This window comes from Caretta caretta, chromosome 3 (genome assembly GCF_965140235.1).
Source record: "Caretta caretta isolate rCarCar2 chromosome 3, rCarCar1.hap1, whole genome shotgun sequence".
NCBI classification, from domain to species: domain Eukaryota; kingdom Metazoa; phylum Chordata; order Testudines; family Cheloniidae; genus Caretta; species Caretta caretta.
Genome location: NC_134208.1, coordinates 160,309,799 through 160,322,148, shown reverse-complemented (window position 1 = coordinate 160,322,148; position 12,350 = coordinate 160,309,799). Strand labels below are relative to the sequence as shown.

Here is a 12,350-nt window from a genome sequence, read left to right as displayed (position 1 = left end):
GGCGGCCGCCTCAGTTCGCCTCATGGTAAGGCCGGCCCTGTCCAGGGAGGAAGCTGTGCCAGCCATATACCTGGTCCTGCTTACTTCCCCCTTCATGCTGGCACAGCTGTGCTGGTGGGATGGAGATGAAGCCAAGGCTCTGCCCATTCCCTACCCACTTGTGAAGGAGAGAGAGGGGCAATCCCACAGCTGATGCTCTCACCATGCACACAGATCAGTGCAGATTGAGGAGTCATGGGGAGGGGGACGACAACTTGTGTTTCTTCATTCCTCTTCACAGCACATCAGGCAGTTCACAGCTGAGCCTAAAGTCACTGTGGAAACAGCAGTGTGCATGTTGCAGATAATTAAAAAATGTGAGGTGCTTTGATAACACCTTCCATCTTAGACTCAAGATGCATGTTATAGATACAAATGATTTCAGACTCGCAACATATTTTGGGGTAGGAGAGAAGTAACTCCATTTTGCAGATGGGAAACTGAGACATAGAGAGGTTTAGTAGTTTGCTCATGATCACACAGGAAGCCAGTTGCTGACACAGGAATAGAATCCAAATCTCCTGGTCCTGGGTTTTAACTGTAAGGCTATCCTTCCTTCCTGTGAGCTGTGAGAGATGAAATCCTTTCATGCCTTATATGGATCCAGTGGCCGGTATGTATTGCTAACATGACAGTATGTCCACCATGGCAATGAGAATATCCTTTGGGGAAAGGGAACCTGCTTATTAATAATATTTATCACTTCTGTCAGTATTTAAACATTGTACTGTAAAGATCACTCTCTTAAATGACTCAATATTGCTTTTCTCCATCCTCCTTTTTTAAAATGTTTGTTGCAAGGATTAAGGTGCTAAACAAAATACAGTCCTTTAATAGAGAGTCTGAGACTGTTAATTCCACCCCCACCCAGGTCAGAGGCATCTCCAGGTAGAGGGGTGGGGAGGCAGATAACATTATGGAAAGATCACCAACTAAGATCAGAGTGTTTGTCCCTCTTTCCTTATCAGAAGGATTGAGGTTAATGGTTATTTATTGAGGTTAATAGTTATTTTATTAATACACACTTATTTTATACCTATGCCTTATAGGCGTAGTAGAGTAAATGTTATACAATGCTAACAAGAACTCATACAGTTAAAGTTGGCAGTCTTTTTCAGTGGAGTCCGGATACCACCCCAGAATCAATGTTCTGATTTTTTTTACAAAACTTAGACACCATTAAAAAAATCTGGAAAGTCTGAAAATAAAGAGTTAAGGGATACAGCTATTTCCACACTGGCATATAATCCTTCCTCATTTGCTGTCACTCCCATTTGTTTACACTGGGCAGTCCACCTTTGGTTTGGTCTCTTGTTAAGCTTCTTTAATAGAAATGCAGTTTGGGAGCCTACTTGTGATTTAATATGTTTTTTATCAAGAGCCAAATTCTTTCATCTTTACTCACTGACTAGCATTTTATTCCATGAGTAATCCCATTTTCTTCACTGGGACCACTCACAGGGAGTAGGGTCCTACTCAACTTGAGTTTTTGTCTACGCTGAAAATTGTAAGTGTTTTAAGTTTTACACACACAAAATTTGAAGTGTTTCAACATTTTAACATGGATAAATGACACTCCCTCTCCCTGTTCCTCTCCATACCGCCCCCAGCCACCTGCACCCATGCACGCCCTACCCCAGTGCCCTGCACACTAGTACTTAATTTGTGATGAAACAGGTGCTGGGGCTCAAGCAATTATTTTACTTTCATAACTGACACGGCAAGCTTAGATGTGTCGTGGATCAGCCCTGGCACAAATTAAGCACTGCAACGCACCCATTCCATGTCCTCCATCTCCTGGCCTACCATGTCCCATCAGTGCCTCACCTTGTCATCTGCGTCCTTACTCCATGCCTCTGCCATGACTAGAAGGGATTCCTGGTTTCTGGCCCAGATGTGCAATTCATGTAATGAGCATCCAGACTTAGGGACACTTGCTATCTCTATTGTCATCTGGCACTGTGAAAAGCTTCACTTCTTGGTCCTCTCTTCATGTGTTGAGCGCATATTCTTCAGTTCTAACTCAAGACAATGTTAATCACCCCAGTGCGAATGTCTGTAGGTCCTCTGAGCTATTGCTCGTGTCTGCTTTCTCCAATACTCATCACACAGCAAGCCAGAATGGATTCTTTTAAATATGTCTCCTTGCAGTGATAATAGAGCAATATAGGAACAAAGTTGTGACAAAAATAAGTGTTAGCAACCACTCTGCTTCTAATGGCCTCCTGAGAACAGACTCCTAAGCAGCTCTCAGGAACATAATTATACAGCTGATTCTCTGAGGAGCTGTGTACAAGTTACTGACAAACTTTGAATCTCTAACCTGGCATATTTGTTTGATGTGAAGAAAATAAAAGTTTGCATATTATCCAAACAAAAGATTTAGGTTCTCTTCCCATTGAGTTCAATGTAAGTTTAAGTGGAGTCAGGATCAGACTCTTAATCCCTCAAAGTAGAGGCTCTATGCAAATAGGTACAATAAATACAGGTAAAGTGGACTGAGTTAACACCTCTTCCTGTTAAATAGGTTGGATTGCATAACAGCTCCTGCTCACTTTCCCATTGGGCTTCTGCCTCCTCAGGTGGACATTGATTGTACTTGAGACCTGTCGGTGTCTTTCTTGTGAGCACGTTACTCGATGTTCATGAAACTGCCAACCTCAGGCAGACCCCAGGGATGTGGCCTGAAAGGCAGATGTCTGAACATCATTTTACTGATCCCTGAGGCCCTTTCATCAATATGAGCTTGTCTGTGAAATGAATGAGATGGTGGTTTCCAAGTTCCTAATGAATGGATGTGGTACTAATTGTCAGTCTTGCTGCCAATCTTGGAAATGGCCAAAGACTGGATGGGTTTGGGGACTGAATCATCCTCTTGCCCCATAACCAGGTCCTGCCTGGTTATGACTGAGGCACCTTGGTGAGGCAGTGCAAGGAAGCGTGCACCTCTGTTCCCGAGGCATGTACTTATACTGCAGATAATTAGAAGACTTCAGTCTCCAGGGCGGCCAGCCCAGCCTTTGTCACTGTTGCCGAATTACTTGAAAACAAAGCTGGTGTTGATGTCACCTGCACTCTCTTGGGGATTCTGCTGGAGGAGGGAAGCTATAAATCTTGTCACGGACTCAGTATGGACTTTGTAAGCATGCAACCCAGGGGCCTTGGTCAAACCTGTTCTTAGTGCCAACCACGTTTTGCAGCCTCCCAAAGAAAGTGGTGGAAGCTGTGTTGCTTGGGTAGGGTGACCATATTTTCCCAAAGGAAATTTTCCTACTTCACATGGCTGACCTGAGGCCCCCCCACCACCACCACATGCAGGACCAGGCTGAGAGCTCCACCCGCACTGCCTGCTGGCACAGGGCTGGCCCAAGGCTGCCCTCTCAACCCTACACATGGGGCTGGCCCAAGACCCCCTGCTGCCTGCAGTGTCGGCCTGGCCCAAGCTGCTTACCTGAGCCCTTTCTCCTGCATGGGGCTGGTGTTGCCGCTTGCTCCCCTGCAAATTCCTCCATGGCCCCGAGGGGTCACATCCCACTTTTTTGGCAAAACTGTGCATTTGTCAGTTTGCTTTTGCCAACTGATGATCAGTCGACAAGAACAAATGGGACAAACGCCCAGTTTTGCCAAAAATGTTGGGATGCCCGGGACAGGGCTTAAAAAAGGGACTGTCCTGGCCAAAACAGGACATATGGTCACCCTACACTTGCGTCATTTAAAGTGGGTTGGAGAGACACCCAGACAGGTGTGGGTGTGACAAGAGGGGAACTTGCACTTGAATAAAATATTTGAGACCGTTGAAAATGCTAAAACGTAATATGTGTGTACAATGTGGTGTGTTTATACACAATTCACCAAGCATCTCGGTGCCTGTGATAAAGGGAGCAAACATTTACAGTGCATGCATTCCGGATGTGTGCCCATTCCAGAGCATCGCACACACTTCCAAAGTGCCACTATTTTTCTGTATAATCCAGTTCATTTTCTTCCACTAGTTTGCACTGAATTCTTCCAGCTTGGTCTATAGCTTGCAATTAGCACAATTTAATAGCTGTCAAATAGGGTGATCACTTGTTATTATTCTCACAAAGGCTTTAATCTGGCAGTTGATATTTCTCAATAAACCCTGCTCGTACTGGGTGAGCTCTATTAAGATGGACTCTAAAGTGAAATTAAATTAACTCTCTGCTCTGAAAACCATGGATTCCGCTCCCCCCCCCTTCTTCCACTGGCATGAATGCAGACAAATTCCACCACTCAGCTTTAGTAAGTGATCATGTGGAAAAAATTGCAAACTTCTCAGCACAGACCTCATCAGGGAGGTGCTTCAGACATCTCCAGACTCCCAAAGGAGATGGATTCGGGGGACCTTTAGCACTGGAATGGGTTACCTAGGGAGGTAGTGGAATCTCCTTCCTTAGAGGTTTTTAAGGTCAGGCTTGACAAAGCCCTGGCTGGGATGATTTAGTTGGGGATTGGACCTGCTTTGAGCAGGGGGTTGGACTAGATGACCCCCTGAGATCCCTTCCAACCCTGACATTCTATGATTCTATGACCTGGATGTTGTCCATCCACTGACTGTTCCTGCAGTGTGGAGGATAAAAAGAGTTCAAGTTACAGTGGGTGGAAGGAAAAAGAGTCTCTAGGCCAAACACAGACTTGGTATAAACTGATGCAGCACCACTGATGGAGTTGCACCCTATTACATCAGGCCCAGATTTGGGTCTTTGACAGATTTTATGCATATGCATCATTTGCAGTTGCTTGTTGCTGCTATGTGGATGGAAAGGGACTGATCTATTCTTAACGTAAACAGACTTGTTTCCACTTGGCTAATGAACAGTTTTGTGTCACATGAAGGAGACCTAGCTTCCGGTTCAATGTCCTTTCTCCTTTTATTCCTCAGGATGCAGGCTCAGCCTCTAGAGGGAGCAGGAGAGTTTATGTCAGTTAACAGCTGGATAAAGAATGGCGTGGATGGGCTTGGAAGGGAATCCCATCTGGCCATTCTCTGAAAGAAGGAATGGTGCCTGGTATGAAGGGCTTTTGAAATTGGAGGTGTAAGACAAGTAATAATGTGGAGAGGGGGAGACTTTCACAGGGATGGAGTGGGTCCTCCTCGAGAAGTGGAAAAACTGTGGGGTTTCCTGTTGCTCTGGGATATTTGGGGGCATTAGCTGTGAGCTAAGGGCTTCTAAGTAGTATCAGATTCTTAGCACTTAAGTGAGTGACTTAGCAATAACTGGTTGAACGGTCTGACTTGGCTGTGACAGGTGATTTTCCAAATAGGTGCAGGATCCATTAATAACAAGGAAGGTTTTGTAATATTTATTCCGCCACCACTACACTTTTCCAGTTGTAACTACTATAATCTGTCTTCTGTGTCTGTTCAAACATGGCATTATTCAACAGTGGACCAAGTTAGAATATTCATTTCCCATGAAAATGATGTAATGTGCTATAAGTGTGGTCACATACAAGAAAGATCAATTCCAATGCAATAGAATAATGACAAAAGGGCAAATAACTATATAAAAAGCCATGGATGTTTTGTAAACAGAACAACAACAACATATATACAGAAAACAAGAAGCCCAATGGTTTGGGATTGAACTACCTGAGAGACTGCCTCAGCTGTGAGGTAGCTCAACTGCTGCAATTTTGATCCGTGGGGGAGTTCAAGTTGCGAGGAAAATGAGGGTGTTGTCTGTAAGGGAGACTGACTCTGAAAGTCACCTTCCTGTGCCATAGTCCAGCAGAGCCCAGATCTGTAAACTCCTGGAGTTGCTGCAAGGTTCTATTTTCTCTTAGAATTCTGAGGAGAGTACGTACGTGTGTGTGTGTGTGTGTGTGTATTCATTGTCTGGTGCACTGGGAGATTAGGTATTTATGATGAGATGAGCGATTTTTTTTTCTGTCTATATTAAATTGTACGTTGTAATTGTTGTAAGGGCACCTGGTACAAATGATGGGTTTTGATTAAGGGATTAGCATCTTTTTCATAAAGTAAACAAATTATATTCAATAGACCAAAACACAAACTTACCCTAAACTACTTAAATAACAGTAGGATATAATGCATTTTCCTTACCTCTGCTTCCATGCATTGTACTAACCTGTGTTTCTGCTCATGAACTTTGGTCCTGCAAGCTGTTGATCTTCTTCTCAGATTTCCCTTCAAGGTCTTCCCTCTGGTGAATGTCAGCAGGCAGCATTCCTGGGCTACTACATCACCACTGCTGTTCATCAAGCAGCAGGGCCCAGAGCAGCCCAACAGCAGAAGTGTCTTACCAGTTGCTTTACTTTGACAGTTTTCTCCTCCAGTCCCATACCCTAGCACCTATCTCAAAAGATGCCAAAACTGTGTCCAGCGGTCATCACTTGAGACTAAATTTTATCTGCAACCCTGTGGGGTTACATACATGTGACTGAGTGCAGAATTTGGCTGTTGGAATGTTCCAGGGCTACTGTCGCTAAATCTATCATCTTGGTACCTTGAATTTTCCTAGAATTGCATATTATGGTGTCTGGTCTATATAACAGTCACCATGATTTGAGAAAGAAACACTGAAACACCATTCACTCAGGGACTACATTATTCAAGACCAATTAGTAATGGAATTTGGAGGCTTCCTTTCCTAGGTCACCGGTTCAAATTAAGAGCAGATCAGATGTATCCTAAAGTGGGTACCTTCTGACAGCTGCTGTGTGGTCTGTATGAAATGAGTTAGTGCTCTCAGCCTAATTCCTAATGAACAGGTCACCCACATTAGAAAAACTACTACCAGAATGGACTGTCTTGGAAGAGATGGCAAGGACTGAGTGGGCTTGGATTTTGAACAAACCTTTTCCTTTCTAGGAGCCCAATCCAGTGCCCACTGAAGTCAATTGAAAGTTTACATTAAATTCATTGGGCATTGGCTCAGGCCCTAGGATGATTCCTCCAGCTTAGAGCTAAGGCATTGTCATAGGTGGTGGAACTAGGGGTCTGGGAGTCCTGCCACGCCACCTTCCCCGCCCCCACCTTGAAGTGGTTTCCATTATATACAGGGTTTACCGTTTGGTTCAATGGTACTCAGTACCACAAATTGTTCCAGCATCCCTGGGCACTGTTATGGTTCAGGACCAGCTGTACCTTTGACCTCTCTCTCCGTTTCTCTCTGGACACCCTGTGAAGTGACAGGTCTTGCACTTTCACTTCTCTCAGGGCGGAGTCCCCTGACTCGCCGTCTCCAGGCTATAGCATCCTGTGTACCAAAGATGATTAGTCTGCAGGCCTGACTATGTTTGGCTGCCTGCATGGATCCCCTTTGGGAGCTGTGACCAGTAGGGGACTCAGTGACTCAGATCAGCTTCTTCAAAACAAAATATTCTTGATATACATCTAAAGGAATGCAGCATTTGGAGAAAAGAGTTAAAACAACACACAGCCTACATGCCTTTGTCTTACCTAAAGGTTACATCTAACTTATCCAAGACGCCTCAGGGAATGAAGGTCAGTTTGCTCCCCAGCACTCACCGCCTCCTTCTGTGTCCCTCTCAACTTCAGGACTGAGGTTTATAACCCCTCCACAATTCTTTGTTTCATTTCCCCCAGTTGGAGTTCCTTCCTCTTCCCTCCCCCACCCCAGAGTTACCAGCCAGCCTATTGACCAGAGCACTGTGGAGGTAAAACTTCAAAGGAATTGACACCTGTATTTAAGTACTAGTCAGTGGGTTATCTTCAGCCATTGTCTGCCAGGCTGAGGGTGAGCTCCTTCAGTAGTTAACCTTTTGAAACTGGGTAGCAAACAGCATAACGACAATTATATATGCAGAGGTACACATAATATTCACTGGTTTCAGAGTAGCAGCTGTGTTAGTCTGTAGCCGCAAAAAGAAGGAGGAGTACTTGTGGCACCTTAGAGACTAACAAATTTCGAAGATAGCTGGGAGTGCTGGTAGCGTAGGGCCTGAGGAGAGAGTCCACATAGCCAGACAATCTACTGTTAGGGTGCCAATGCCTGAGATGATGGGGCGTCCAGGATTTCCAGGTTTATGGATCTTGGGTAGCAGATAGAATACCCCTGGTCGGGGTTCTAGGCATGTGTCTGTACAGATCTGTTCCTGTGCTTTTTCAGGGAGTTTCTTGAGCAGATGGTGTAGTTTCTTTTGGTAAACCTCAGTGTGATGAGAGAGTAATGTAGAATGTGGAGTTAGAGACCTGCCTAGCAGCCTCTTGTCCATATTCCAACTTATCCATGATGACGACAGCACCTCCTTTGTCAGCCTTTTCGATTATGATGTCAGAGTTGTTCCTCAGGCTGTGGATGGCATTGTGTTCTGCATGAGTGAGGTTATGGGGCAAGTGATGCTGCTTTTCCACAATTTCAGCCCTTGCACGTCAACGGAAGCAATCTATGTAGAAGTCCAGTCTGTTTCGACCTTCAGGAGGAGTTCATGCAGAATCCTTCTTTTTGTAGTGCTGGTAGGAAGGATTCTGTGGGCTAGTATGTTGTTCAGAGGTGTGTTGGAAATATTCCTTGAGTCAGAGATGTTGAAAGTAGGATTCTAGGTCACCACAGAACTGTATCATGTTCATGGGCCTGGAGGGACAAAAGGAGAGGCCCAAATAATACAGATGTCTCCCACTTCTTCACAGACACATTCTCCGAGAAGCGTTGGGGGGAGCTTGCCCCGCTACTGGCCCTGACAATCCTGATCCCTGGATAAACAGAGGACTTTGGTCTCCAGTGGCCAAATCCTGCCTTGCCTTATGTCCATGTAGCCTCATAGAAGTCAGTGAGGTCAGTTTCCCTCCAGATTTACCAGTTTTGTACATTTTACCGATAATGGATCACTTAAAAGACTAAAACCCTAAAAAGGCTATTAAGAACAGGTATATGGGAATGGATTAGGGGATGGATTTAGGGACCGAATGGCTAGGCAGCAGTTCTGCGGAAAAGGACCTGGGGTGACAGTGGACGAGAAGCTGGATATGAGTCAGCAGTGTGCCCTTGTTGCCAAGAAGGCCAATGGCATTTTGGGATGTATAAGTAGGGGCATAGCGAGCAGATCGAGGGACGTGATCGTCCCCCTCTATTCGACATTGGTGAGGCCTCATCTGGAGTACTGTGTCCAGTTTTGGGCCCCACACTGCAAGAAGGATGTGGATAAATTGGAAAGAGTCCAGCGAAGGGCAACAAAAATGATTAGGGGTCTGGAACACATGACTTATGAGGAGAGGCTGAGGGAACTGGGATTGTTTAGTCTGCAGAAGAGAAGAATGAGGGGGGATTTGATAGCTGCTTTCAACTACCTGAGAGGTGGTTCCAGAGAGGATGGTTCTAGACTATTCTCAGTGGCAGAAGAGGCCAGGACAAGGAGTAATGGTCTCAAGTTGCAGTGGGGGAGGTTTAGGTTGGATATTAGGAAAAACTTTTTCACTAGGAGGGTGGTGAAACACTGGAATGCATTGCCTAGGGAGGTGGTGGAATCTCCTTCCTTAGAAGTTTTTAAGGTCAGGCTTGACAAAGCCCTGGCTGGGATGATTTAATTGGGGATGGGTCCTGCTTTTGAGCAGGGGGTTGGACTAGATGACCTCCTGAGGTCCCTTCCAACCCTGAGATTCTATGATTCTATGATTGCTAAGTAATCCACTTTCAGTGCTGGGGTGCTTAGCCAGATATATGTCCACGATTAAGCACCTTTGTATCTACAATTTGTGACTGTGATGAATCTCCCTTGCTAGAAAGGTTAGTGTTATACTATAAATCAAATTCTGAAGAAGGCGAAAAAAGCAGCAGTGATAAATTACCTGAGTCTGGAATCAAACTGTATAGTTGGGCCATGATTTGTCATCTGCCTAGGACAGGGGTTCTCAAACTGGGGGTCGTGACCCCTCAGGGGGTCGCAAGGTTATTATATGGCGGGTCGCGTACTGTTAGCCTCCACCTCCAAACCCTGCGTTGCCTCCAGCATTTATAATAATGTTAAATATAAAAAAGTGTGTTTTTAATTTATAGGGGGGGGGTCGCACCCACAGGTTTGCTGTGTGAAAGGGGTTGCCAATACTAAAGTTTAAGGATCACTGGCCGAGGAGATAGAGCTTTGAGGGTACTAGAACTGAAGCTACTGGCACAGGATAAGATGTCTCTACATGTGTTAAAAGTTCCAAAGATAAATAAAAGTTCTGTGACTGCGAGATGAAAAGATTCCGAAAAAAGGGAAAGGTTGGGCTCCATTACAATACCATGATAGAGCTCCAAAGGGGGGTCCCTGTGGCAGCTGAACTAGTACCAACCAAACTCCAAATGCCTTTTGTGGGGCAGCCTGACCTTAGCTGTGGGGGCTCCAAGACACTGCAAGACATGAAGCCAAGATGCCTACAAAGGTTTCTGCCTGGTGAAAAATGATTGCTGTCGGCAAATGAATCTTTATGGTTGTAAAAAAGACCACCTGAGAAAATGAGAGAAAAAGACCAACTAAGAAAGGGGAAAAGCAGTAGAGATAGTGACAGGGCTCTATGGTCTTGTCTACAGGAGCCTTTCTTCCTTAAAATTTTATTTCCCTGTTGCTACCTATTCACTTCCACCAGCGTTGATGGTAGGAGCGTTTCTAATGTCCACCCAGTTTCTCTCTCTGAGAAATGACCCACGTCTTGGGTCCAAAGAGCCCTGACACTTGGAGCCATGTTGTTACTAGGGAGAGACTTTTCAAGGTTCCCTTCTCACAAGAGTTTGGCACAAACTGCTCTCTAATATCTACATGAGTCTCCCAGTGATTTAATCCTGTTATAGAAAATCGAAATAGTTGAAAACAATCTTCTGGTTTTTTTTCAAGGGCACTTTAAATCCCAAACAAAAGTGAAACTTCAGTACTAGATCTCCACTTTTCTTTTCAAATGGTTCAGTTATAATACTTAGCCTTGGAATAACTCTTTGTAACCATTCACTCATTTATTCTCAGAACACCCCAGCGAGATAGGCAAATATTATAATCCCCATTTGACAGACAGGGGAAACTGAAGCAAGAAGAGGATAAGTGACTGATCCAGGGTCTCTCAATAAGTCATTGGAGTGGAGTCAAGATTAGAACTCAGCATTCAATCCTGTGCTCATTTCTTTAGACCACATTGCCTCTCATAGACCCATCAGACTTGCAGATATGCTTAGTCTACTGAAAAGCTGTTTTAAACTATAAAAATCACAGAGATGCTTTTCTGATAGACCTGTTCTCTTCTGCCTTTTCTTTTCTTCAGCTCGTGCTGCCTGAGTATTCTATCCATAGCCTTTTCTGCATCATGTTCTTGTGTGCTCAGGAATGGCTAACCCTGGGGCTGAATGTTCCTCTGGTTTTTTATCACTTTTGGAGGTAAGGCTGTCTTCTGTGTACTGGACTATTCTCACCCTCATTTGCCCAATCAACATACGTGTATATGGCACCGGATAATGAAAACACGGCAGTAACACGAAGGATGGATTTCTTTCTCCAATCTCCCTTTCTGTACCATTAGTTGCACAGGTGGATGAAACTCAGTTCTGCTGTGGGTTCATACTTTTAAGATGAAAGGGCCTCAAACTTTAACAGTCAGTCTGGAGAAAGAGGAAAACATGAGGCATTCAGGTTCCAGTGAAGAGGATGGCATGGATTTTAAAGTTTCTACAAACCTGAATATTAAAAGAAATATTTTAATGACTTTTTTTTTGGGGGGGGGTGAAAGGAAAATAAAATAAAAAAATAAAATCTTAGATTAAGTTAATTAACTATTCCTACACAGTGTTGGAACACAAATACTACAGCAGCATAGTTGTGCATGAGAACCAGGAAATGACTAGAATATGAAAGTGAAACTAACCATTGCACTAGGCACTGTACAGACACAGGGCAGTCCTGGCCCGAAAGAGTCTGCTATCTAGAGATATTGATTTCGGGTGTGGAGACGAAACTACCCTCTCAACCCTTCCATCAGGGTTGTGGATCATTGATGGGGGGAGTCTGAGGGATGTTTCCACTTTCACTATCTGTACTTGTGGTTAGGGTCGCCAACTGTCTAATTGCACAAACCCAAACACTTTTCCCCACCCCTTCCCCAAGGCCCCACCCCATGCTCTGCCCCTTCTCGGAGGCCACTTCCCCTGCTCACTCCAGCCCCCCTCTCTCCATTGCTCACTCTCCCCCACCCTCACTCACTTTCATGGGCTGGGGCAGGGGGTTGGAGTGCAGGCTCTGGGAGGGAGTTTGGGTGTGGGAGGGAGTTCCAGGCTGATGCTGGGGCAGGGGGTTGGGGTACAGGAGGGGGTGCCAGGTGGGTCTGCATGCTGTCCCTGCCTGTA

The 12,350-nt window shown here is 45.0% G+C and overlaps 1 protein-coding gene across 2 annotated transcripts in view; it reads left to right on the top strand.

Annotated features, from left to right (window-relative positions):
* The window catches only part of CNIH3 (cornichon family AMPA receptor auxiliary protein 3), an 81,624-nt gene that overhangs the window by 61,474 nt on the left and 7,800 nt on the right, over positions 1-12,350 (top strand). For both annotated transcript variants that reach the window (XM_048843338.2, XM_048843340.2), the window contains exon 4: positions 11,276-11,388. In XM_048843338.2, coding sequence (XP_048699295.1) covers positions 11,276-11,388 — 113 coding nt within the window. The remainder of the gene's footprint in view (positions 1-11,275; positions 11,389-12,350) is intronic.